This window comes from Bos javanicus, chromosome 11, assembly GCF_032452875.1.
Source record: "Bos javanicus breed banteng chromosome 11, ARS-OSU_banteng_1.0, whole genome shotgun sequence".
NCBI classification, from domain to species: Eukaryota; Metazoa; Chordata; class Mammalia; order Artiodactyla; family Bovidae; genus Bos; species Bos javanicus.
In genome coordinates this window covers 82,614,907-82,641,820 of record NC_083878.1, presented here as the reverse complement: position 1 = coordinate 82,641,820, position 26,914 = coordinate 82,614,907, and the positions used below count along the sequence as shown (strand labels likewise).

Here is a 26,914-nt window from a genome sequence, read left to right as displayed (position 1 = left end):
AGAATCAAACACACAGGCCAACTTTGTTTCACTCTGTTTTGCTTTACTGCACTTCACATATACTGCTTTTTTGTTTTACAAACTGAAATTCTGTGGCGGCCTCACAAAGAGCAAGTCTAAAGTGTCAGTTTTCCAACAGCAATTACTGCATGTCTCTGTGTCACATTTTGGTGATTCTCTCAATATTTCAAACTTTTTCATTATTAATACATTTATTATGATGATCTGAGATCAGTGATCTTTGATGTCACTACTGTCAACTGTTTTGCACTTTTCTATTAAGGTATGCACATTTTTTAAACATAATGCTATTGCACACTTAAAATTACAATATAATGTAAATGTACTTTTATAGGCACTAAGAAATCAAAAATGTGTATGACTCCCTTTATTGCAACAATATCCCTTTTATTGCAGAGGTCTGGAACTGAGTCCACAGTATCTCGGAGTTGTGCCTGGAGTGGCAGAAATTGACTATGCAATAATCAGTGCAGCCCCAACTTGCAAAGAAGGACAGAAGAAGGGAAGAACAGCTACTGAGGTCCTTCTATGCCAAGGCATTTCATGTGCACTGCTTTTGAACTGCCTCAACAATGCAACGTGTTCTGTATTATCTTCATTTTACAAATATGAACAGACTCAGAGAACAAAGAGAAAAGACATTCCTCAGTGAATATTCCCAATGCCCAGTCTGGCTCCAAGAAGCTCAGCGTGCCAGACAGATGAGCATGAATGTTCAGAAGGGGACTACAACAATACCACAGACATTAAGGCAACTATACACAAGAGGAGGAAATGAAGCCAAAATAAAAATCAGAACGGACAATTTCTTCCCTCTGAAACTGCGCCAAGGCTTCTACATGCACTTTAATACTCCACTAAATATGAGAGCAAATGGCTGCCTACCTGTGCCCGGGATGGTAAATAGCTGTGTTGATTCCATGAGGATAATGACTGCTGAAGCTGAAACAGTGGCTCTCCTGATAGCTCTGATGTGTTCCAACACTAAATTCATGAAGGTAAGTAAGAAATAAATACCATTAAACCACAATGAAATGCCACTAAATACCCATTAAAATGTCTATAATTATAAAGACAGACACCACCAAATTTATATCCTTAAATATTGCTGAGGATGTAAAACCACCAGAACTTTGAAAAATTATTAGTAGGACTATGAATGCTATACCCACTCTGAAAAAAGTCTGGCAATTTCTTACAAAAAACAAACTATATCCACCCTATGACTCAGGAATTCCACTCAAAGATACTAGCCCAAGAGAAATGAAAGCATTTATCCATAAAGACTTACACAAGAGTGGTCACAGCTGTTTTATTTATAAAACTGGAAACTGAGAGCTCCATCAATAGAAGAAGGGATAAACAGATCAAGAGTGCTATGGACTGAGGATTTGTGATCCCCACAGATTGAAAGCTTGTATCCCCTCAAATTCATTTAAGACCCTAATATCAATGTGATGATATCTGGAGATGGGATCTTTGGGAACTATTAGGTCAAAATGGGTTTAGTGTCTTTATAAGAAGAGGTTAGAGAGCTAACTAGCTGCCCACAGATTGAAAGCTTGTATCCCCTCAAATTCATTTAAGACCCTAATATCAATGTGATGATATCTGGAGATGGGATCTTTGGGAACTATTAGGTCAAAATGGGTTTAGTGTCTTTATAAGAAGAGGTTAGAGAGCTAACTAGCTATCTCTCTATCATGTGTGGATATAAGGAGAAGTGGGCAGTCTGCACCCAACAAAGAGCTCTCACCAGAACCTGACCAGGCTGGAACCCTGATCTCAGACTTCCAGCCTCCAGAACTGTCAGAAATAGATTTCTGTTATTGCTAAGCCACCCAGTTATGGTATTTTGTTATAACAACCCTAACTAAGACTAGATAGTCATACAATGAAGTACTAAGCAGCCATAAAAAGAATAAACTACTGATGCGTATACAAATAAGGACGAGTCTCAAGATACGCTGAATGAAAGAGACCTAAACAAAAAGAGTACATACTCTAAGAGTCTGTTAATGTAAATCACTAGGACAGGCAAAACTAATCTATGATGAAGAAAAATTATAAATAGCAGTTCCTCTGAGGGTGGGTACGGACAAAAAGAAGAGGCATGAGGGAACTTTCTTGCTTGATGGTAGTGTCTGTATCTGGACAGGGCTTTGAATTGCACAAGTGTATGCATTTGTCGTAATTCACTGGCTGGTACAGTTCAGATCTGCGCATTTCGTTGCATGCAAATTTTCTCAATCGAAAGAAAACCGTTAAGTACATTCTGAACTTTAATTAATCATATGCATACTAAAATATGCATGGCAACCCACTCCAGTATTCTTGCCTGGAAAATCCCACGGACGGAGAAGCCTGGTAGGCTACTGTCTACGCGTTCACAAAGAGTCAGACACGGACTGAGCAACTTCAATATCACTATACTAAAATAATAAGTACTGACTCTGAAATACATTAAAAATAGGACTGATTAATGGCCAGAGAACTAGATAGAAATATGACACAGTAGGTACAGCAAAATGCTAAGCAGAATGTAAGTGGAGGTATATGAGAGCTTACTACAAAATTCTTTCAACCTTTTTAAAATTATATACAGGTTTATTTAACAAAGCATTTCTCTTAAGTGTGAATGAATTTATCTCCCCTTTTTTCCTTAACATACATATTTTATTGAAGTATAGTTGACTTACAATGTTTCAGGTACACAGTGAGGTAGTTCAGTAATACACATATATTATTTTTCAGATTATTTTCCATCATAGGTTGTTACAAGACACTGACTACAGGCTCCCTGTGCTATATAGTAAATCAACCTTTCTTTTATATTTGCAATTTTTCATAATAAAATGCTGAAAGAAAAAAAAAAAGCACCAAAATCTAACACTAAAGCAAGGAAGTAAACATTATTTCAAACAGGGCATCTCAAATAAAGTGTATTTTTACCTTACAAGGTAGCTTCTAAGTTCTCCTCGGTAATTGATGACCAAGAGTTCTGCAGACCATTGTGCACTTGCTTTATATTCTAAAAATATCAGCCCAGCAATGGCATAGCTCAAATCGCCTGCTAAACTAGATGCCTATGGAAGAGAGAAATTAAGTCACTAAAAAATACTAGACATAGGTTACCACATGTATAAAGGAAGGCTATTCAAGACACTGGCCTTGCAAGGCATACCTTAAGATAGCCCCAGAACTGATTGTATATGAAGAATCACCTAAGCCAAAGTGCCCAGAACTACACATCCAAGTCTAGACCAGCCCTCCCAACCACAGCATCCTCTTTGGGTGAGATGTTCACTTAGTAACTGAATTTCTGTTTTGACTATATTTCCATTGAAAAATAAGGGGAGACAAATTAAAAAAAAAAAAACAACTAATCCTATCATTCAGCCTCAAAGAATTCTAAGATACGGAATTCAGATATAAGCTCTCAAATGTTAATTTCCACTGCCAGTCGTAACCAGTGTTACATTAAAAAGAAAGACAGAAGAAGAAAGCAGTCTCCAGTTATTTCCATTTGTCTAATCAGCAATTTAAAGGGAAGGACTCTTAAAACAGTCACTCAATGCCAGCCTTTTTCCATCAGCTAAATATCAGGCTATATTTGCTAAAGATCTGGAGGCTTGTGCACCTCAGGAATCACATTCACCACCCTGAGTGGACCCTCACTGTCTAAAACCACTCAATAAAATATCAACAGTGTAGCCACATGTGGCTATGGAACATCTGAAAGATACAAAGAGAGACAAGCTAAAAACATAAAAAGACACACCAAATTTCAAAGACTTAGTACCAAAGAAATAATGTGAAATATTCCACTGATAATTTTTACAGTCATTTCAACATGCAATCATTTTGGATATGTTAAATAAAATTAATTTCACCTGTTGAACTTAATGTTACTAAAAAATTTTACATTACATGTGATCACATTTACAGCTCAGATTAAATTTCTATTGAACAGTGTTAGGGCTTCCCAGGTGGCACTCGTGGTAAAGAACCCGATGTCAATGCAGGAGATGTAAGAGACGTGGGTTCAATCTCTGGGTCGGGAAGATCCCCTGGAGGAGGGCATGGCAAACCATTCCAGTATTCTTGCCTAGAGAATCATATGGACAGAAGAGTCTGACAGGCTACAGTCCATAGGGTCACAAAGAGTCAGACACAACTGAAGTGACTTAGCACAAACAGTGCTACTCTAGAAAATAATAATTCAACCTTCTTTGCTTGGTTCCCCAGAACTTCTATAACATGAGTACAGTGTACTTTTTCAACTGTTTCCACTCATTTTTTAACAAAAACCATTTTCTATATCCTTGGTTCTCACTCCCAGCTGCTCACTAGAATCAGTTGAAAGACCTGAAACATTATCCTTCAGGTCCCACTCAGATCAATTAAGTCAGACTTTCTCTAGGTGTAGCCTGGGAAATCCAATAATTTGTTTTGTTTCATTTTCCATTCTTTATAAAGCTTCACAGGTGATTCTAAAATGCAGCCAGAATTAGGACCACCGATCTTCCTGCCCCTGTATCCTGTTCACTTGAGGAAGGAGGATACAAAGTTAAAAAAAAAAAAAGAAAGCACTGAATTCCTAAAAGAGACACTAATTAACTGGATTACCAGGGGAAAAGTCATTTTACTTCCTCACAGTTTAAGCTCTCTAAACCGTAAAATGAGGATACTATGCACCCAGTCTACTCAAAGGGTGTTGTGAAAATTACACATGAATATACATCAGTCCTTAATGAAACACAAAGCACTACACAAATGTAAGTTACTACCACCATTAATTTTTTTTTCTTCACCCTCCATCTCAATTTCTACCTTTTTATGGTAACAAATTCTAACTCCTCTCAGGCTGGTTCTGTTCCAACGGCCCATTGACTTCTTTCCTTCACTGGAACTTTATTACCACTTTCTACAACCAATCCATTCTAAAGGAGATCAGTCCTGGGTGTTCATTGGAAGGACTGATGCTAAAGCTGAAACTCCAATACTTTGGCCACCTCGTGCGAAGAGTTGACTCACTGGAAAAGACTCTGATGCTGGGAGGGATTGGGGGCAGGAGAAGGGGACGACAGAGGATGAGATGGATGGATGGCATCACTGACTCGATGGACATGAGTTTGAGTGAACTCCGGGAGCTGGTGATGGACAGGGAGGCCTGGCGTGCTGCGATTCATGGGGTCTCAAAGAGTCGGACACGACTGAACGACTGAACTGAACACCTCAAATTTAGTACTTACTTACTACCATCTTGTAATAATGGTAGATTAGTTTGAGTAAGCTCCGGGAGTAGGTGATGGACAGGGAAGCCTGGCATACTGCAATCCATGGGGTTACAAAGAATCAGACACAAGTGAGCAACTGAACTGAACTGATGTCTGCATAGTGCATTTCAAAGAAGACATATTTCATGAACAGCTCTCTAACTAGATCTAAGATCTTAACTCCACAGCTTATTATCCTGATTTATATTTCCTCTTTCATCACATTCACTCATTCATTCAAGTACCTATACATAAAAGGCAGTTTTTTGCGTATGTACATACCGGAGTAATAACAAAGAGCTCACTTCCCATGAGATCAAACACCCTCACAGTTCCCATGCTTTCAGCATAGGCCAGCAGGGTGCAGTCGTAACTCCAAGCCACACGCCTCCACTGTGGTTTTGGGTCTTTCGGAACTAGAATGAAAAAGGAAGTGCTTTTAACATTATAAAGATAGTTAACATACAGTTTCTGCAGCAAGAAGAATATTCAAGTATGACATCATTTCCTAAAGGTCTCTAACACAACCATTCAGGAGAAAAGAACAGCTCCCAAAAAGCCACTTCAAGGAAGAGGGGCAAAAGTAAACCATGACAAGCTTTGCCCCACTTACTTGAGAATGAAGTCTACTGACCCAGTGGTCTACTGAATGCTGAGCGTGTCCTCATCAGGTAAAGGCCCACGAATGATATCCCTCAAAATACTTATGAAATTAAGAGAAATCAAGAGCATAGAATATGGGCAAAAAATGATTCCAATCCAGGGAGCTAAGTTCCTCCAAAAGCAAAAATAAAAGAAAATTTCAACTGCCAATCTTTTAGATACATATTTTATCTTTTAAATACGTTATTTCAAATACAGATGCTGAAGAAAAACAAAGGGAAATTATATCAACACAGTATTAGAAAGAGAAAAAATACATATTAGGCAAGGAAATCAAGAACTGTTTGTTCTCCATCACACAATTATAAAACTTGGAGAATCAACACCTTACTAATCCAACACCTGATTTTTTCTTCTGTTTCAAATTTTTCAGTACAATAATAGAAAGGCTACCAGCTGCAAAAGAAAAAGGGGCAGTGCAGCTCTGAACTGCATTAGTTGGTTTGAGGTTTCTGCTGTTTCCTTTGCTTCCATTTCCCCATAGAATCCCAGAACTGAAGAAGCAGGAAGGACCAGTGCCTTGCCTTGACCAACGAAAACTCCAAATAATTAGGAGACTCCAGGTGACGCCAGGAGTCAGGATACAAACAAAGGCCAGAATCTCAGCTTGCCGCTCCCCCAACAGTGTTGGCTTCATTACAGCTCACAGTCCCTCAGCCAGAGCCTGGATTTAGCCTGAGGATTACTGCCTCGGAAGTGCTTCTGAAATGTTTCACCTTTTCTCTCTTCCTCTGCTAATATCCCAATTCAGGCTCATCATCTCTGGCTTAGACTCTCGTAACAGCCTCCTAACAGGTCTCCCCAACTTCAGGCTCTTCCCTTCTAACCTTTCCTCAACTGTATCCCAAGTTATCTTTGTCAAAAAGAAAGGTGAACAGAGCCCATCCTTCTGCTCCTTTAAAATCCCTGGTGCTTGTCCATTTCCAACAAAATCAAGTCCAAACTCCCTCACAGATGTGAACAGCCCTTCACCAAAGGTCCCCTCCGGGCTTTCCCGTTCACCTCCCACCCCTTCCTCCATCATCCACCTTGGAGCTCACCAGCAGCACAACCACCGGCACACAAACCATGCGGCTCCAGTCTGTAACCTTCACACACACTGCTGTTTCTCCCTAGAAGGTTCATCTCCAATGCTATTCAAAGGCTTCTTGTTGGTGACAACCATCTGTGGTAACAAACTGTCACCTCTTCCTTCTTTGACACTTATCAAAACTGTGCCCCCAAATATGCTCCACAAAAGTCCCTCAGCATTTATCGCATCAGACGATGTGCTTCCATGAGTGTTTTCCCCACAAGTCTCTGAGACAAGGTCTTACTCGACAGTGCCATCCCAGGACCTGGAACAAGATGTTTCACTAATGAGCAAAGCCCAAGAAAAATCTATAATAATGGTAAGGGTTTACCATTCCTTAGGGACTAACAAACAATTAAACATGAATTATATAACTGAAGTCTTTTTTCCACCTAAAAGAGGAATATTATAGAATTGAAACCTCCCTATTATCTCTACAATATACGTAAAATATGTTCTGTTCATGGGAAAAATATACACGACTTCCTTGAGTTTCTTCATTCTATTTTTCAAAAGGTGAAAAGCATACTAAAAAATCCAAGAGAGGCCCTTGAATACAGGAGGGTCTAGTGAATTTTAAGCCTAACAAAGAACTGCATACACTTTGGAAAAGCAATTTTTAAGATGACAATAAACTGGAAAAAAAAGTCACTTCTCTGTCCTCACATAGCTTTAAAAAAAAATTATGAAACCTGTAAGTGAATTTACACACAGAATGATAACAACACAAGACTCCAAGACCCATATACTCGCAGATGCTATAGGAACACGAGCAAGAGGACAATTTAATGTCTGAAAAATATTAATGTGCTAAACAAACACCGCAACATTTTTCCATTATTTCTGTTTTACCTGTGATAACAGACCTTTCCTCTTATTTCATTTTTATAGGAAGATAAACAGATTTACGTACAATATTCTGTATCTGTCTGAAATAAGCCCCATCTGAAGGGAATTTGTTTTTACTATCACTTCCAGTTATAACCAGCCGCTCCAGAAAACTCAGCATGTGTTCTCACCCAAATAAAGATAGGTTTTCACTACAAGATAAAATTTCACCTAACAATATGAAAATGAAGATGGTATCACCAGATTTTGCCAGCATTCTGTACGGTTTTAGAGATGAATGAACAGCACAGATTTTTACAAAGCCAGTGTCAACGGAGTTTTCTGAAAGTATTCAAAAATGTAACAATTACCCCATTCCTGGAGAAGCCGTTTATACCTGCTCTCATCCGGGACCAGCTGCTGAGCTTGCCTCCACCTCAGAGCTTCCATCCACCTGGCCTGGAACTCTCTTCCCCTGAACCCGTCCCAGGCTCCTTTCCATCTTTCACATCGCCATGTAAATCTCACTTGCTCAGGCAGCGTTCTCCAACTGCCCTGTCTCAGCAGCCTCAAGGCCCCACTGTTCTCCTCCATTCCGATGATTTCATGTCTTTCACAGCCCTTATCCCAAATCAGTATATATGTCTACTTCTCACCGTCTGCCTTGTGCATTAAACTATTAATTCCACAACGTTAGATGCTGTGTCCATTCTGTTCATAACTTTATCACCAGCGCCTCATACTCTGCTGGTACACAACAGCACCCCGGGGCTGAAGAAGCACACTGCAGTCCAGTGCTCACGTACCCAAATTAGAAATGGAAAAGGGGAAGAACTGAAAAGAAGGAACCCTGGGCTTTATTCTCAGTGATGCTGTCCAACGGCTGGGTGTGACCATGGGGCGATCACCAAGGGTTCAATGAACACGGTCTCCCAAACATTCTCTGACTCTGACATCAAGAACCAGTGAGCAAGAACAAACTAGCAGGACTAGAAGACACGCAGAGGAGTTAATTATCTAAATGTTCGCACATATGAGAAAAACTATACAGTCCTAGAACAAGGAAGTTCTAAAGCATAAGAAAGTTTGAAGCTATAAAGGAAAAAAAGAATGACAAGAGTGGCTACCACCCCCCCACAAAAAAAAAAAAAAAAAAAAAACCTCTGTGAAAATAAGACATAACAAATGTAAAAGGCAAATGGATTTGGAAAAATATCTGCAACAAATGACAAAGGATAACATTCATACTATAATATAGAAATAATAAGAGAATAGTCAAATAAGGACATAGTCAATAAAGAAAAGTCAAGTAATCCAAGAGGAATATAGACAAAAGGATATGATCTAACTATTCACATATACACACACACACAAAATAGCCACTTAACATGTTTTACTTAATAAATAAAGATATGCAAATTAGAAATGAGATGCTTTTTTCCCCCCTGCTAACCTGATGATATTTTAGAAAATGGGTACCTTATAGTACTGATTTGAACCAGTTAATGAGATAACCTTCCTAGCTCATGTGATAAACTTACTGGAAACCTAAGAGTTTCAAATTTCTGGAGGAGTCAGATAGAGAGAAAATATAATTGTTTTGTTTATAACATATTATTTTACCAAATTATTTTCATAATTAGTTTGAGAGGAAGGTTTTCCCTACTCCCAGAAAACACAAGATTCAAACCTGTAATTTTTCAGATAGAAACCATAAAGTTATAAACATATTTGCTGGTTCATTCAGTCCTTTGTTAACTTTTGTGAAGTCATCAGGTTTTTCATTAGAATACCAGGACATATCAAAATATTAAGAACTTCATATAATTTCTAGGATATCTGTATTAGTAATTTTACCATACATTATAACATGAGTGGATTTATTACTCATTTGATAATCTTTTTCATGTAATTTAACCAATCAAATAAACACAGTTTAATATCTCCCTTTGGGATGTTTCAGGGGTCTTCTGAAGCACCCCAAAGTTAGCTAGAGGTCAAAAGAACTTCAAAAGAATTCTATTTAGGAAGTTTTATCGAAAAGATCAATTAAAAGGGTTTAGAACATTTGGTCAGATTTAGTCAATGTTGATGCGTGTATCATTGCTTGCTGATATGTCACAACAGGTGTAAATACCAAGGCTCAAGGTCTAGTGAAAGTCAGCTCTGTCATCTTGGACCTAGTCGACTAACCAGTTTTCTAATGGCTGTGTCATTTCTAACAAAATCCATTTATCTAACTAATTGTAATCCAATTTTATTTTTTTCTGCTGGGAGAACTGATCTTTCCTTTTTTTTTTTTTTTGTCTGTTTTTCTTTTTTCTGCTGGGAGAACTGATCTTTCCTTTTTTTTTTTGTCTGTTTTTCTTTTTTCTGCTGGGAGAACTGATCTTTCCTTTTTTTTTTTTGTCTGTTTGTAATCCAATTTTAGAAAATCCTGATCATGCATAACTCTTTTTAGTATTTTTTCATACTTTTTTTTTTTTTTTTACTGAAAACACACTTCCTACTTTCCTTTAGCAACCAAGAACTTTTATATTAGCATTTTATAGATTGGTGAGCATAAATACCAGTGATAATTTCTAAAACCCTTACTTTCTTAGAACGTTTTAGGATGGCACCAAACATTTTTCATTTATAGTCCCAAATTTCTTTAGTTTCTCTGTAAAAGGAAATTAGTGTTTAGTAGTAAATGTTTCAAAGTCTTATTTTATTTGGAAATGACCTAACTACTCAATAGACTTCCAACACTTAGCACACTTGGCACAACCCTTAGAAATTTAAGTTACACCAATCTGGAGAGACTATTTTAGATAGATATTTCTAAAGAATAATTATTCTTAATAGAGTTTATATAAAAGCTCACCTCATTTACATTTTTTTTAGAAGTTTCTTCACTCGAGGTAATGTCCTTGTTGACAAACTCGTAACAGGTATAATATTTAACTTATATTAAACCTAGGTACAGTAAAAATATTATACTTACTGTTAATTACTCTAAGACATCTCTATATTAGATAGGTCAACAAACAAACATTAATATCAGGTATTTATTACTGAATATTTCCTAGTTCACATGAACCTGGAATTTATTGTTTAATTTATAATTATTTGATTTGTAAGCACTTAATTTGGTTATATCTGATTAAAATGAGGGTAATTTTAGGGAGAAAAAGATGCTTTAATAAATGTTAAATCCCAGTTTGTTAATGGAGGTCTACCAATGGAGGTAGTAAGACTCATTTCTTGGATAGTTCTTTGCTGTTATGTGATATTAATGTAAAATTTAATTGAATTCTTAAAGAACACCCTAAGTTTGTTTCTGAAGCTTATCTCAGTAATCTGTCTTTGGATGAAGATCAGATGTCTCATGACCTGCAACCAGGACTGGAAAAAGACATAATTTAAGGGACTGTCTCCAACCTGGATAGGACTTTTTTATCAGGTACTCTTAACAAGCTCAGGCTTCCCTGGTGGCTCAGAGGGTAAAGCGTCTGCCTACAATGCAGGAGACCTGTGTTAGATCCCTTGGTCAGGAAGATCCCCTGGAGAAGGAAATGACAACCCACTCCAGTACTCTTGTCTGGAAAATCCCATGGACTGAGAAGTCTGGTAGGCTACAGTCTATGGGGTCGCAAAGAGTCAAGAGACGACTGAGCGACTTCATTTTCACTCATGGTGCTGATAGTGGAAAAAGAATGGCTTCACTCATACCTTTGACCTGGTTGTATAAAGTATAACTTTCAGGAAGGAAACATGGCAGTAGCTACACTTTGAATACTATACCCAGGGACAAACAGGATGTCTTTTCCAGCATTGTTACAAGGGGAAGGGGACAAAGATAAGAAGAGAAAGAAAAAAATAAGCCCCAGTACACCATGTAAATTTCCACAAATAGGGAAATAGATAAATAAAATGGGGTTCACATTCTATGAAGAATGCAAATTAAGATAATACAATCTTGTTACTTTTCGATTTCATTATTTGAATTTGTTACAATTATGTACTGCTTTTGTAATTAAAACGGAAAAAAAAAACCAGAGTAACTAGTTTCAGATTAGGCCTCCCAGTATAAAAATAAAATATGGCAAAGAACTATTTTCAGATGGTTTATTACAAGCAGAACAAGATGTGATGACAGGGAGAAAGGGAAACGGATGAGGTGAGCCCCAGGCTCGCCCTCGCTCTCTGCCAGGAAGCACTTTCTCCACTAGGTGTATGAAGAGGGACCTCAGACAGGACATGGAAGTCTAACTGAACTTCGATGAAGGTTAGAGTTTGGAGCTACCAAGCTGACTAGAATCTGCAAGGCAACCTTCCAGACGAAAGTGGGTAAGGCAGAAAAGGAACGCTGAAAGTATGCAGAGAGGAATCCCTGGGTTTCTGGCCAAACACAACTTTGTACACAGTTGGAGAGGATGAGTTATCAGAGGGAGAACAACTAGCAGATCTTAGGGAGGATCTGAAATGGTAATAAGTTCCAGCTAGCCACAGTGGATGGAGAAGGAAATGGCAACCCACTCCAGTGTTCTTGCCTGGAACCCCAGGAATGGCGGAGCCTGGTGCACTGCCGTCTATGGGGTCTCGCAGAGTCGGACACAACTGAAGCGACTTAGCAGCAGCAGCAGCAGCAGCAGCAGCCACAGTGGAGAGACTTCACTGAACACTTTGAGCATTTCTAAGAGATCCTGGACAGGCCTCATCTTAAAGTAGAACTGATCTAACCCTAAAATAAAAGCTACTGTAAAGCATATCCTACAACACTGATAAGTCTTAAAAAATTAAGCCAATCCACAAAGAAATTAACTTCCCAAAACAAAATGCAATACCCTTAAGAAAAGATAACAAATACCAGACACTCTATAACACAGCACCCATAATGTTGAGCATATAATCTAAAGTTGCAAAGTATGTGAAGCAGGAAAGCATAACCCATATCATGAAAAAAAAAAGAAACCTGTCAATAGAAATATACCCAGAAATGATACTTATCGAGGAATAAGCAGACAAGGACTTCAAAATAGCTATTAAAACATATTTTGGGATACAAAAAAAAGTATAAACAAAGCAAATAAATAGGGAATCAAAAAGAATCTGATGGAAACTATAAAATGCTCAATTACTGAAATGAAAAAGGTAATACCTGAAATGAAAAATTCATTGGATGGACTTAAAAGCACATTAAGCACTGTAGAGGAAAAAAAAAGTTTAAACTGATACCTTGAAAACTTCACAAAATAAACTACACAAATTAAAAAAGAGAGAGGAAAACTGAAAAAATTAATAGAATATCAGTAACCAGTGGAATAATCACAACCAATCTATAAGTGCCAGAAGAGGGGAAAGAGACTGAGTTAGAAAACTTTATTTGAATTTTAAATAACATCCATAAAATTGTAAATGTGATGAAATCTACAAATCCACTGATCTTAGAGGCTTAATGGACCTACAGGAAGATAAAGTAGAAAAATGAAGTCAAGTCATATTGTTAGAGGAAGCACACTGACTGAAACCACCCACCCTGGCCAGACACCATAGTAACTATTTGCATGGAGTTGTTTTACCACAGGAGGTCCTGGTAAGGAACATGGAACTAATAAGCCTCCACCAACCAAAGAGTTTGGTAAAGGTCAAAATGAGACACCACATGTCCAACCACGTCCCAGAATCCTTCTCTCTGGCATCCATCTTGGCTGAACAAGGCGTGCACCACCAGGAAGGAGTCTGAGTCAGAATGACTGGCTAAAAACAACCCGGAAACTAATTCCATCACCAAAACACCCGAGACTGCAAGCCATGTGACAGAGCTGTTCTCCTGGGTTCCCTTACCCTCCTGCTCTCCACCTGGGCGCCCTTTCCCAATAAAATCTCTCGCTTTGTCAGCACATGTGTCTCCTCGGACGATTCATTTCCGAGTGTTCGACAAGAGCCCAGTTTTGGGCCCTGGAAGAGGTCCCCCTTCCTGGAACAATGATAGTCAAATTTCTAAAATCAGTGATAAAGAGAAAATCTCAGAAGCAGCTGGAAAAGAGAGACATTACTTACAGGAAAACAGTAATAGAAACGGCTGTTAACGTCTCATCAAAACAATGCAATGACCTCTTTAAAGAGCTGAAAGAAAAAAAACAATCAACCTGGAATTCTATATCCAGAGAAGATATTTTACAAAAATGAAGGCAAAAATCAAAAATGGTTTCAGATCAACAGACCTGCATTACAAGAAATATTAAATAAGGTCTTCAAGTTGAAGAGAAACACTACCAAATGGAAACTTTCACAAAAAGAAAAAGTTAAAAATAATAGAGGTGGAAAATAGAAGAAAAAATGAGAGATCCATCCTTGTTTAATTCCTTAGTTACATGACAAAAAATTAATAATATACTGTAGGTTTAACATTTATTTAAAAAGTTAGAAAACAGTACAAAGGAGTAGGAGGGAACAGATACACACTGTATAATTAATTTTTAAATGTACATTGTAAATCCCAGAACAAATGCTAAAAGGAACAGAGAAGAGATAGGACAAATAGAAAAATAAGACACAATATATAATGAATAATGCAATAAATGAGATCAAAAACACTCTGGAGGGAACAAATAGTAGAATAATGGAGACAGAAGATAGGATTAGTGAATTAGAAGACACAATGGTAGAAATAAATTAATCAGTGAGGAAAAAAGAAAAACAAGTTAAAAGAAATGAGGACAATCTCAGAGACCTCTGGGACAATGTTAAATGCCCCAACATTCAAATCATAGGAGTCCCAGAAGAAGAAGACAAAAAGAAAGACCATAAGAAAATACTTGAGGAGATAATAGTTGAAAACTTCCCTGAAACGGGGAAGGAAATAATCACCCAAGTCCAAGAAACCCAGAGAGTCCCAAACAGGATAAACCCAAGGTGAAACACCCCAAGACACATATTAATCAAATTAACAAAGATCAAACACAAAGAACAAATATTAAAAGCAGCAAGGGAAAAACAACAAATAACACACAAGGGGATTCCCATAAGGATAACAGCTGATCTTTCAACAGAAACTCTTCAGGCCAGGAGGGAAAGGCAGGATATACTTAAAGTGATGAAAGAAAATAAACTATAGCCCAGATTACAGTACCCAGCAAGGATCTCATTCAAATATGAAGGAGAAATCAAAAGCTTTATAGACAAGCAAAAGCTGAGAGAATTCAGCACCACCAAACCAGCTCTCCAACAAATGCTAAAGGATCTTCTCTAGACAGGAAACACAAAAAGGGTGTATAAACTTGAACCCAAAACAATAAAGTAAATGGCAAAGGGATCATACTTATCAATAATTACCTTAAACGTAAATGGGTTGAATGCCCCAACCAAAAGACAAAGATTGGCTGAATGAATACAAAAACAAGACCCCTATATATGTTGTCTACAAGAGACCCACCTCAAAACAAGGGACACATACAGACTGAAAGTGAAGGGCTGGAAAAAGATATTCCATGCAAATAGAGACCGAAAGAAAGCAGGAGTAGCAATACTCATATCAGATAAAATAGACTTTAAAACAAAGGCTGTGAAAAGAGACAAAGAAAAACACTACATAATGATTAAAGGATCAATCCAAGAAGAAGATATAACAATTATAAATATACATGCACCCAACATAGGAACACCACAATATGTAAGACAAATGCTAACAAGTATGAAAGGGGAAATTAACAATAACACAATAATAGTGGGAGACTTTAATACCCGACTCACACCTATGGATAGATCAACTAAACAGAAAATTAACAAGGAAACATAAACATTAAATGATACAACAGACCAGTTAGACCTAATTGATATCTATAGGACATTTCATCCCAAACAATGAATTTCACCTTTTTCTCAAGTGCACATGGAACCTTCTCCAGGATAGATCACGTCCTGGGCCACAAATCTAGCCTTGGTAAATTCAAAAAAATTGAAATCATTCCAAGCATCTTTTCTGACCACAATGCAGTAAGATTAGATCTCAATTACAGGAGAAAAACTATTAAAAATTCCAACATATGGAGGCTGAACAACACGCTGCTGAATAACCAACAAATCACAGAAGAAATCAAAAAAGAAATCAAAACATGCATAGAAATGAATGAAAATGAAAACACAACCCAAAACCTGTGGGACACTGTAAAAGCAGTGCTAAGGGGAAGGTTCATAGCAATAGAGGCATACCTCAAGAAACAAGAAAAAAGTCAAATAAATAACCTAACGCTACACCTAAAGCAACTAGAAAAGGAAGAAATGAAGAACCCCAGGGTTAGTAGAAGGAAAGAAATCTTAAAAATTAGAGCAGAAATAAATGCAAAAGAAACAAAAGAGACCATAGCAAAAATCAACAAAACCAAAAGCTGGTTCTTTGAGAGGATAAATAAAATTGACAAACCATTAGCCAGACTCATCAAGAAACAAAGGGAGAAAAATCAAATCAATAAAATTCGAAATGAAAGTGGAGAGATCACAACAGACAACACAGAAATACAAAGGATCATAAGAGACTACTATCAGCAAGTATATGCCAATAAAATGGACAACGTGGAAGAAATGGACAAATTCTTAGAAAACTACAACTTTCCAAAACTGAACCAGGAAGAAATAGAAAATCTTAACAGACCCATCACAAGCATGGAAATTGAAACTGTAATCAGAAATCTTCCAGCAAACAAAAGCCCAGGTCCAGATGGCTTCACAGTTGAATTCTACCAAAAATTTAGAGGAGAGCTAACACCTTTCCTACTCAAACTCTTCCAGAAAATTGCAGAGGAAGGTAAACTTCCAAACTCATTCTATGAGGCCACCATTACCTTAATAACAAAACCTGACAAAGATGCCACAAAAAAAGAAAACTACAGGCCAATATCACTGATGAACATAGATGCAAAAATCCTTAACAAAATACTAGCAATCAGAATCCAACAACACATTAAAAAGATCATATATCATGACCAAGTGGGGTTTATCCCAGGGATGCAAGGATTCTTCAATATCCACAAATTAATCAATGTAATACACATTAACAAATTGAAAAAAGCCATATGATTATCTCAATAGATTCAGAGAAAGCCTTTGACAAAATTCAACATCCATTTATGATAAAAACTCTCCAGAAAGCAGGAATAGAAGGAACATACCTCAACATAATAAAAGCTATATATGACAAACCCACAGCAAACATTATCCTCAATGGTGAAAAATTGAAAGCATTTCCTCTAAAGTCAGGAACAAGACAAGGGTGCCCACTCTCACCACTACTATTCACTTTTGGAAGTGAAAGTGGAAGTTTTGGCCACAGCAATCAGAGCAGAAAAAGAAATAAAAGGAATCCAAATTGGAAAACAAGAAGTAAAACTCTCACTGTTTGCAGATGACATGATCATCTACATAGAAAACCCTAAAGACTCCACTAGAAAATTATTAGAACTAATCAATGAATACAGTAAAGTGGCAGGATATAAAATCAACACACAGAAATCCCTTGCATTCCTATACACTAATAATGAGAAAATAGAAAGAGAAATTAAGGAAACAATTCCATTCGCCATTGCAATTAAAAGAATAAAATACTTAGGAATATATCTACCTAAAGAAACTAAAGACCTATATACAGAAAACTATAAAACACTGGTGAAAGAAATCAAAGAGGACACTAATAGATGGAGAAATATACCGTGTTCATGAATTGGAAGAATCAATATAGTGAAAATGAGTATACTACCCAAAGCAATCTATAGGTTCAATTCAATCCCTATCAAGCTACCAATGGTATTTTTCACAGAGCTAGAACAAATTTCACAATTTGTATGGAAATACAAAAAACCTTGAATAGTCAAAGCAATCTTGAGAAAGAAGAATGGAACTGGAGGAATCAACCTGCCTGACTTCAGGCTCTACTACAAAGCCACAGTCATCAAGACAGTGTGGTACTGGCACAAAGACAGAAATATAGATCAATGGAACAAAATACAAAGCCCATAGATAAATGCATGCACCTATGGCCACCTTATCTTTGACAAAGGAGGCAAGAATATACAATGGAGAAAAGACAATCTCTTTAACAAGTGGTGCTGGGAAAACTGGTCAACCACTTGTAAAAGAATGAAACTAGAACACTTTCTAACACCATACACAAAAATAAACTCAAAATGGATTAAAGATCTAAACATAAGACCAGAAACTATACAACTCCTGGAGTAGAACATAGGCAAAACACTCTCCAACATAAATCACAGCAGGATCCTCTATGACCCACCTCCCAGAATATTGGAAATAAAAGCAAAATTAAACAAATGGGACCTAATTAAATTTAAAAGCTTCTGCACAACAAAGGAAACTATAAGCAAGGTGAAAAGACAGCCTTCAGAATGGGAGAAAATAATAGCAAATGAAGAAACTAACAAAGAATTAATCTCAAAAATATACAAGCAACTCCTGCAGCTCAATTCCAGAAAAATAAATGACCCAGTCAAAAAAATGGGCCAAAGAACTAAACAGACATTTCTCCAAAGAAGACATACAGATGGCTAACACATGAAAAGATGCTCACCATGACTCATTATCAGAGAAATGCAAATCAAAACCACAATGAGGTACCATCTCATGCCAGCCAGAATGGCTGCGATCCAAAAGTCTACAAATAATAAATGCTGGAGAGGGTGCTGAGAAAAGGGAACCCTCTTACACTGTTGGTGGGAATGCAAACTAGTACAGCCACTATGGAGAACAGTGTGGAGATTCCTTAAAAAACTGTAAACAGAACTGCCATATGACCCAGCAATCCCACTGTTGGGCATACACACCAAGGAAACCAGAAGTGAAAGAGACATGTGTACCCCAATGTTCATCGCAGCATGGTTTATAATAGCCAGGACATGGAAGCAACCTAGATGTCCATCAGCAGACGAATGGATAAGAAAGCTGTGATACATATACACAATGGAGTATTACTCAGCCACTGAAAAGAATACATTTGAATCAGTTCTAATGAGGTGGATGAAACTGGAGCCCATTATACAGAGTGAAGTAAGCCAGAAAAAAAAAACACCAATACAGTATACTAACGCATGTATATGGAATTTAGAAAGATGGTAACGATAACCCTGTATGCGAGACAGCAAAAGAGACACAGATGTACAGAACAGTCTTTTGGACTCTGTGGGAGAGGACAAGGGTGGGATGATTTGGGAGAATGGCATTGAAACATGTATAATATCATATATGAAACAAATCGCCAGACCAGGTTCGATGCATGATACAGGATGCTTGGCGCTGATGCACTGGGATGACCCAGAGGGATGGTATGGGGAGGGAGGTGGGAGAGGGGTTCAGGATGGGGAACATGTGTACACCCGTGGCGGATTCATCTTGATGTGTGGCAAAACCAATACAATATTGTAAAGTAATTAGCCTCCAATTAAAATAAATAAATTTATATATTAAAAATTAATTAAAAAAAGAAAAATAAGACAGTAAACCCCAACCAGCTCAGTAACTACATTAAATGTAAATGTCCTAAACATCACAATTAAATGACAGAAATTGTCAGACTGAAAAAATAAGCATGACTCAAGTTATATGATTTCTACAAGACCAAGAGATGTACATTTAATAAATACACAGATAAATGCAAAAGAGGTAATAGAGCTATGTCATGCAAATGCTAATCATAAATGAGGAAAAGAGGAGATAAAGATATGTCATACAAATGCTGATCATAAAAAAGCAAGAGCAACTATAACATCAGACAAAACAGAACTCAACTGTAATAATATTAGACAAAATAGAATAATATTAGACAAAGAGTATTCCTGCAAATAGAAAGGGACATTCCATCACAATAGAGGAGCCATTTCCTCAAGACAACAAAATAATACCTGCAGATACCTAAAAACTAGAACCCCTAAATATCAATACATAAAGATGGATAGAACTAAAGGTAAGACAAACAAATATGCAATCATATTTGGAAATGTCAACCTTCTCTCAGGAACTAATAGAACAACTAGACAGAAAATTAGTATATATAAAAGTGTGAACAGCTCTGACACCCAATTCAATGTAATTAACACTTATACACCACTATATTCAATATCTGCACCCCATATGCAATAATCAAATCCTGAAGACAGAATTATTTTGAAGACAGACAATATGCTATGCATAAATCAAACCTTAATAAATTTAAAAGGTTAAAATCATATCAAATATGTTCTTCAATCCCAAGAGAATTAGATAATAAAAATGTTTATATTAGAATAAGCTTAAACGCTTACAGAAGAAAAAAGATTTGAAGTCAATGATCTAAACTTCCATCTTCCATCTAGACAAATATGAGCAAATTAAATCTCACAGTCAGAAGAAAGGAAATAGAGCAAAAATCAGGAGAATAGAAAACTAAACCATAAACCTATTTTTATTGAATATTAGTAAACTGATAAAAATCTGGCTTCACTGACCAAGAAAAAAGAAAACACAAATTACCAGTATCAAGAATAAAAGAGGAACATCACTACAGATCTGACATAAAATAAAAGGTAATAAAGAAACATTAAAACTTTATGCCAATATATGGTAAAATATAGAGGGAAATTCCATAAAAGATGGGAATAAAAAAAAGAGGAAATTTAAATTTTTAAAAGCCTTATATCTATTTTTAAATTCTAATTAAGAATTATCAATAAAAACCTACCCACAAAACTCTAGTTTCACTAGTGAATTCTACCAAACATTAAGAAATTAATTCCAATTCTACACGCTAGTAAAGTAATGCTCAAAATTCTCCAAGCCAAGCTTCAGCAATACATGAACTGTGAACTTCCAGATGTTCAAGCTGGTTTTGGAAAATGCAGAACCAGAGATCAAACTGTCAACATCCACTGGATCATCGAAAAAGCAAGACAGTTCCAGAAAAACAGCTATTTCTGCTTTATTGACTATGCCAAATCCTTTGTGTGGATCACAACAAGCTGTGGAAAATTGTTAAAAAGATAGGAATACCAGACCACCTTACCTGCCTCCTAAGAAATCTTTAGGCAGGTTAAGAAGCAACAGTTAGAACTGGACATGGAACAAAAGACTGGTTCCAAATAGGAAAAGGAGTACGTCAAGGCTCTATTATTGTCACCCTGCTTATTTTACTTATATGCAGAGTACATCATGAGAAACGCTGGGCTGAACGAAGCACAAGCTGGAACTGCCGGGAGAAATATCAATAACCTTATATATGCAGATGACAACACCCATACTGCAGAAAGTGAAGAAGAACTGAAGAGCCTTTTGATGAGAGTGAAAGCGGAGAGTGAAAAAGTTGGCTTAAAGCTCAACATTCAGAAAACGAAGATCACGGCATCCGGTCCCATCACTTCATGGCAAATAGATGGGGAAAGAGTGGAAACAGTGTCAGACTTTATTTTGGGGGGCTCCAAAATCACTGCAGATGGTAATTGCTGCCATGAAATTAAAAGACGCTTACTCCTTAGAAGAAAAGTTATGACCAACCTAAACAGCATGTTAAAAAGCAGAGACATTATTTTGTCAACAAAGGTCCGTCAAGGCTATGGTTTTTTCCAGTAGTCACATATGGATTTGAGAGTTGGACTATAAGGAAAGCTGAGCACCTAAGAATTAATGCTTTTGAACTGTGGTGTTGGAGTAGACTCTTGAGAGTCCCTTGGACTGCGAGGAGATCCAACCAGTCCATCCTAAAGGAGATGGATCAGTCCTGGGTGTTCATTGGAAGGACTGATGCTGAAGCTGAAGCTCCAATACTTTGGCTACCTGATGCGAAGAGCTGACTCATTGGAAAAGACCCTGATGCTGGGAAAGATTGAAGGCAGGAGGAGAAGGGGACGACAGAGGATGAGATGGTTGGATGGCATCACCGACTCAATGGACATGAGTTTGGGTAAACTCCGGGAGCTGGTGATGGACAGGGAACCCGGTGTGCTGCCATCCATGGGGACGCAGAGTCGGACACGACTGAGTGACTGAACTGAACTGAACACAAAGTCTTACAGAAAAAAGGGAACACTTGACAACTCATATTTTGAGACCAGCACTACTCCAGTGCAAAACCAGAAAAACATTACCAAAATAAAAATCTATAAACCAATAATTCCATTGGCAAAGACAGGTAACAATAATATGCTATCTGTTACACACAATTATCTGCACAGAGGCCTACTGAATGTTCTACCCTGCTGGTGAAATCAAGTACAACACTGAGGTACTTACTGCTCAGAGACCCAATATATGGGCACTTCTGCATAATGTGGGTAGCTGGGAGACCTATGTCCTAACACAGGAAGTTATCCAGTTTAAAAAAAATAATAATTTAAAAAGATACTTCAGGAAATTCTTCTTGAACTTCAACCTAGACGACTTAAACAATCTTTAAATGAAGAAAGTAGATTATAAAACATTTTACTTCCATAGAACATATCTACAGTAAAAATACTTAGAGAAAAAAACATCTGAAAGAACAGATCATGAAATGTTAGTCTTACTCATCTCTGGATGATGTGCTTATCTTTATTTTTTACTTTTTGCTCATTCTTAGTTTCTGAAACTTTTACTGAGAATGTGTATTGTTTTGTCAACAAGAAAAAATTTATTAACATTCATGAAAAGAAATTTAAAAAGCTATATAAGCTGAGGCTCCTGAATCACACAGTTCAAGAGAGAAATGTTTCATTTCAAAACCAGGGCGCTTCAAACAGTCTACGCTTCCCAACATTTTTCCTATCAAGACACACACACTACCGTGTCTGTACAGCACTGGTGGCTCAGTGGTAAAAAGAATCCGCCTGCAACGCAGGAGGCACAGATTCGCTCCCTGGGTTGGGAAGATCCCCTGGAGGAAGGAATGGCAAACCCACTTCAGTATTCTTGCCTGGGAAATCCCACGGACAGAGAAGCTGGAGGGCTACAGTTCATGGGGGTCACAGAGAGTCAGACACAACTTAGCAGCTAAACAACAGCATGGCACCTGTGGGTAAGTAGATGAGGCTGCTGAAAACTGGAGGCAACCAGCCTGGGTTTGTGCTGTCAGAGGGCCACCAGGCCACTGGACAATTGATGGCCTGGTGGACAACTGATGGACAATTGGGGGCCTCAGCCCACATACATCTAGGCAAGCTGCTACTCAGCATTAGGAAGCTCTGGGTTATGGTATCTCAAACTCAGAAACATGAGAAAAATCTCCTGATTAACATAGGAAAGCTCTAAAAATGTCTAATTCCATGTGCTATTTTTAAGTCTTTATTCAAGACAGAGAAGACAAAATTACTATTTATGGCCTGGCAAACACAGCCAAAACAAGTTGCAATCCACATTTAAAACATCCTCAAACTGCATATATTTTATCAAACAATAACTGAAAAATATTGAAGTGGAACCAAATAGCTCCTATTTCAGTCTGCAGACTCTACAATGAGTTTCAGAAATGCGGTAACAACAATCTGGCTCCTTCTCTCCAGGCATACACAGGAAACATCATTTGGCAGATGAGAGTTATGCCCATAAAGATGAGTTAGATGATAAGCAAACGATCATTACCTCACATTATATGAAATGGAAAGAAGCCATTAATGCAGCATTAAAGTCATAAATTCACACATTCAGAAGCCAACAAAATAAAACATTAGTTCTCAAAGCATTATTATCTCATTCATGCTGCCACATTAACTGTACGCAGTAAAGTGAAAAGTGAAAGTCGCTTAGTCATGTCCGACTCTTTGCGATCCCATGGACTATATGGAATTCTCCAGGCCAGAATACTGGAGTGGATATCCTTTCCCTTCTTCAGGGGATCTTCCCAGCCCAGGGATTGAACCCAGGTCTCCCTCATTGCAGGCAGATTCTTTACCAGCTAAGCCACCAGGAACCGCCCGTACACAGTAAAAGCTCTAACAAATGTTACAAATTGTCTGAAATACAGAAGGGTTAATCTTCCCATGTTCATGTTAATTCACAGATTTCTTGGTTTACTTACGGACTCAGAGCAGGGTCTAATGTCAAAGCTCAAAGGGGCCCTGAGTGTCTGGATCACTCCTAGATTCTGAGCACACTTCTCAGAAGCCCACCACATGGTCCCCAAGCCCCAACCCAACAAGAGGGAATCACTGGGGAAAAGGTAACTGAATATCCCCAACTATTCTGGGAACTTCTTGATCCTTATACTCTATTTACTCCAAACGTGGTCCACTTCAGTAAGTGCTGGTGAAAAACCTATAGAAAGCAAATTGTGAAAAACCTGGAACCCCAAAGTTTTAGAAAGTCACAAAAACTATTCGCCTTCTATTATTCTCAAAAAGATACTAAGCAAACATGGCTTCTTATCTAGCCTTATAGATCTAATTGTGGTATGTATACACACTGTGTACAACAGAAATAAAAAACACGAGTATCATGACAATTACCCACAAACTTATATATGTGTATGATATACACGAAATACATACATATGTGTGTATGTACATACACACACATACACACACGTGAACTTACAAAATTAACTCACAAGAAACAAGGAAATACACTATGTTCATAGATTCATTTACAAAATCATTTTAGTAGTTACCAAACACCATTATCCATTTGATATGGCCAAAACCTGTGTGCCTACTATGTGTTAGACACCATGCTAGGCACTAAGAATGAAAAAAAATTTTTCAGTAACAGAGAAGCCCTGATTTCAATCTAATTAGGAATCACACAAGCAAAACAACAATTGAAAAAGGAAAGGAAATTAGGCTAAGTGCAATGATTCAGGTACAAAAAGTCCTACAGAAACATTAAGAAAAAATGCACAAAACATGAGGAAGAAGCCAAGGAAAAAAAGGTTGCCCAAAAAAGCTGATGTTTGAACTAAAACATGAGAGCTAATTAATTAAATAGAACGGTGGATGCACCTAGACCAACGGAACAATCGGCACCACGGTATAAAAAGCACGATGGGGCTCGAAACTGCAAGCTACTTGACGCCAGACCACGGGACACATGGCAGGGGCATCTCACAGGAGACAGGCAGACTAGAGCTAGTCTTATCTCCTGAACTAGAAAATAACAGCTGCATTCCACAGTCAACGGAGCACAAGTGAGAGATCTTAAGCACGTCTTACAGTACTAGTAACAATAATAGCTTAATGTCTCCTAAGTACTCAGTACGTCAGACATTATTCTAAGAGGTTTATATATATATGTATATATATATAAGCTCACATCATTTCCCCACAACCCTTTGTACAGGTTTAAGCCTATATTACAGATCACTGAGGCTCAGAGACATAAAGTATCAATAACATGTCCAAGGTTAGTATCTAGAAAGCAGCAGAGCCAGACTTAAAGGGAACCTTGATAGAATTCTCATTGAAGAATGATCAATTTGACAAGCAGTGTAAAGTATGGATTACTGAAGGGCATATAAAAGGAAACCTTGTTAGGAGACTGTTGCAAGAAACCAAGTAAAAAAAAAACGTTATGAGCCTGAACTAGAGCTGAGACAGATGACGTGCACAAGCAGCAAGCAAGCGTCATTTAAAGATTCCAGGGACGTGGTGAAATTAAGGTGAGTCTTCTCCATTGCATCACTCAGTATAAGCGCAATGAATTATTTCTCTCTTCCCCCCTCCCCAATGGGCTATAAATCCTTAAATCTAGGTAACCTGTATCTTATTCCTTGTTGCATACACAGTGCCTAGGATAATAGTGCCTGGTATGGTGGCAACAAAATAAAATTTGTCAAGGAAAGAAAGAAGGGAGGGAAGGTAAAAGAAGAGAAAATGCCTGGATTTTTGCCTTGGTACGATGAGAGTACCACTGACCAGAATACTGAGGGAACAGGGTACTCCAAGTAACAGAATGGAAGGAACAGATTTCAGGAAGCGGAGGTGAATTTATATAAATATGCAGGAAGTTTCACATTTGCTCTTAAGTGACAATGTACACTGTGTGAACTAACTCCATAAGAACTCTATTTATTAGTGGATCCACTAGTAGACAGTCCATGGGGTCCAAAGAGTTGGACATGACTGAACACAAAGCAGAGACATGGAACTGGGGCTTCCCTGGTGGTTCAGATGGTAAACAATCCACCTGCAATGCAGGAAACCCAGGTTCGATCCTTGGGTTGGGAGGGTTCCCTGGAGAAGGGAATGGCAACCCACTCTGGTATTACTTGTCTGCAGGATTCCACGGAAAGAGCCTGGCGGGCTACAGTCCATCAGGTCGCAGAGTCCAACACAACTAAGCAACTCACACACACGCATACATGGAATTGTACAAGAATAATAATTCTAACATACTAATATAATTAATATCACCATTAACATGGGACTCCAAACATTTTTAAAACATTTGATTTTTACATCTGAACATCTGAGAATGAGAAGGAAACTGGCCGTAGGCCACCAATGGTGCATTTGACCAGGAGCTTAAGACCAGCCAGGGGAATCCTGTCTTCCCACCATTCCATAGGTTTCAAAACTATCAATGCCTCCCTTCTCCTGGCTCTTTCACGGTTGATTATTTTAACCTAATGCTGCTTTTTAATTAAAAAAAACATTATTAAAAAGCAGACATTACTTTGCCAACAAAGGTCTGTCTAGTCAAAGCTATGGTTTTTCCAGTAGTCATGTATGGACGTGAGAGTTGGACTCTAAAGAAAGCTGAGCGCACTGAAGAATTGATGCTTTTGAACTGCGGTGTTGGAGAAGACTCTTGAGAGTCCCTTGAAATGCAAGGAGATCCAACCAGTCCATCCTAAAGGAAATCAGTCCTGAATGTTCATTGGAAGGACTGATGGTGAAGCTGAAACTCCAATACTCTGGCCACCTGATGTGAAGAGCTGACTCACTAGAAAAGACCCTGATGCTGGGAAAGATTGAAGGCAGAAGGAGAAGGGGACGACAGAGGATGAGATGGTTGGATGGCATCACCGACTCCATGGACATGAGTTTGAGTAAGGCTCCGAGAGTTGGTGATGGCCAGGGAGGCCTGGCGTGCTGCAGTCCATGGAGTCGCAAAGAGTCAGACA

At 37.9% G+C, this 26,914-nt stretch overlaps 1 protein-coding gene across 2 annotated transcripts in view; it reads right to left on the bottom strand.

The window, feature by feature from the left end:
• The window catches only part of NBAS (NBAS subunit of NRZ tethering complex), a 335,203-nt gene that overhangs the window by 295,071 nt on the left and 13,218 nt on the right, over positions 1 to 26,914 (bottom strand). For both annotated transcript variants that reach the window (XM_061433269.1, XM_061433270.1), the window contains 3 exons: positions 5,583 to 5,716; positions 2,974 to 3,107; positions 907 to 1,005 (listed from right to left, as the gene is read on the bottom strand). In XM_061433269.1, the coding sequence (XP_061289253.1) occupies positions 907 to 1,005; positions 2,974 to 3,107; positions 5,583 to 5,716 (367 nt within the window). The remainder of the gene's footprint in view (positions 1 to 906; positions 1,006 to 2,973; positions 3,108 to 5,582; positions 5,717 to 26,914) is intronic.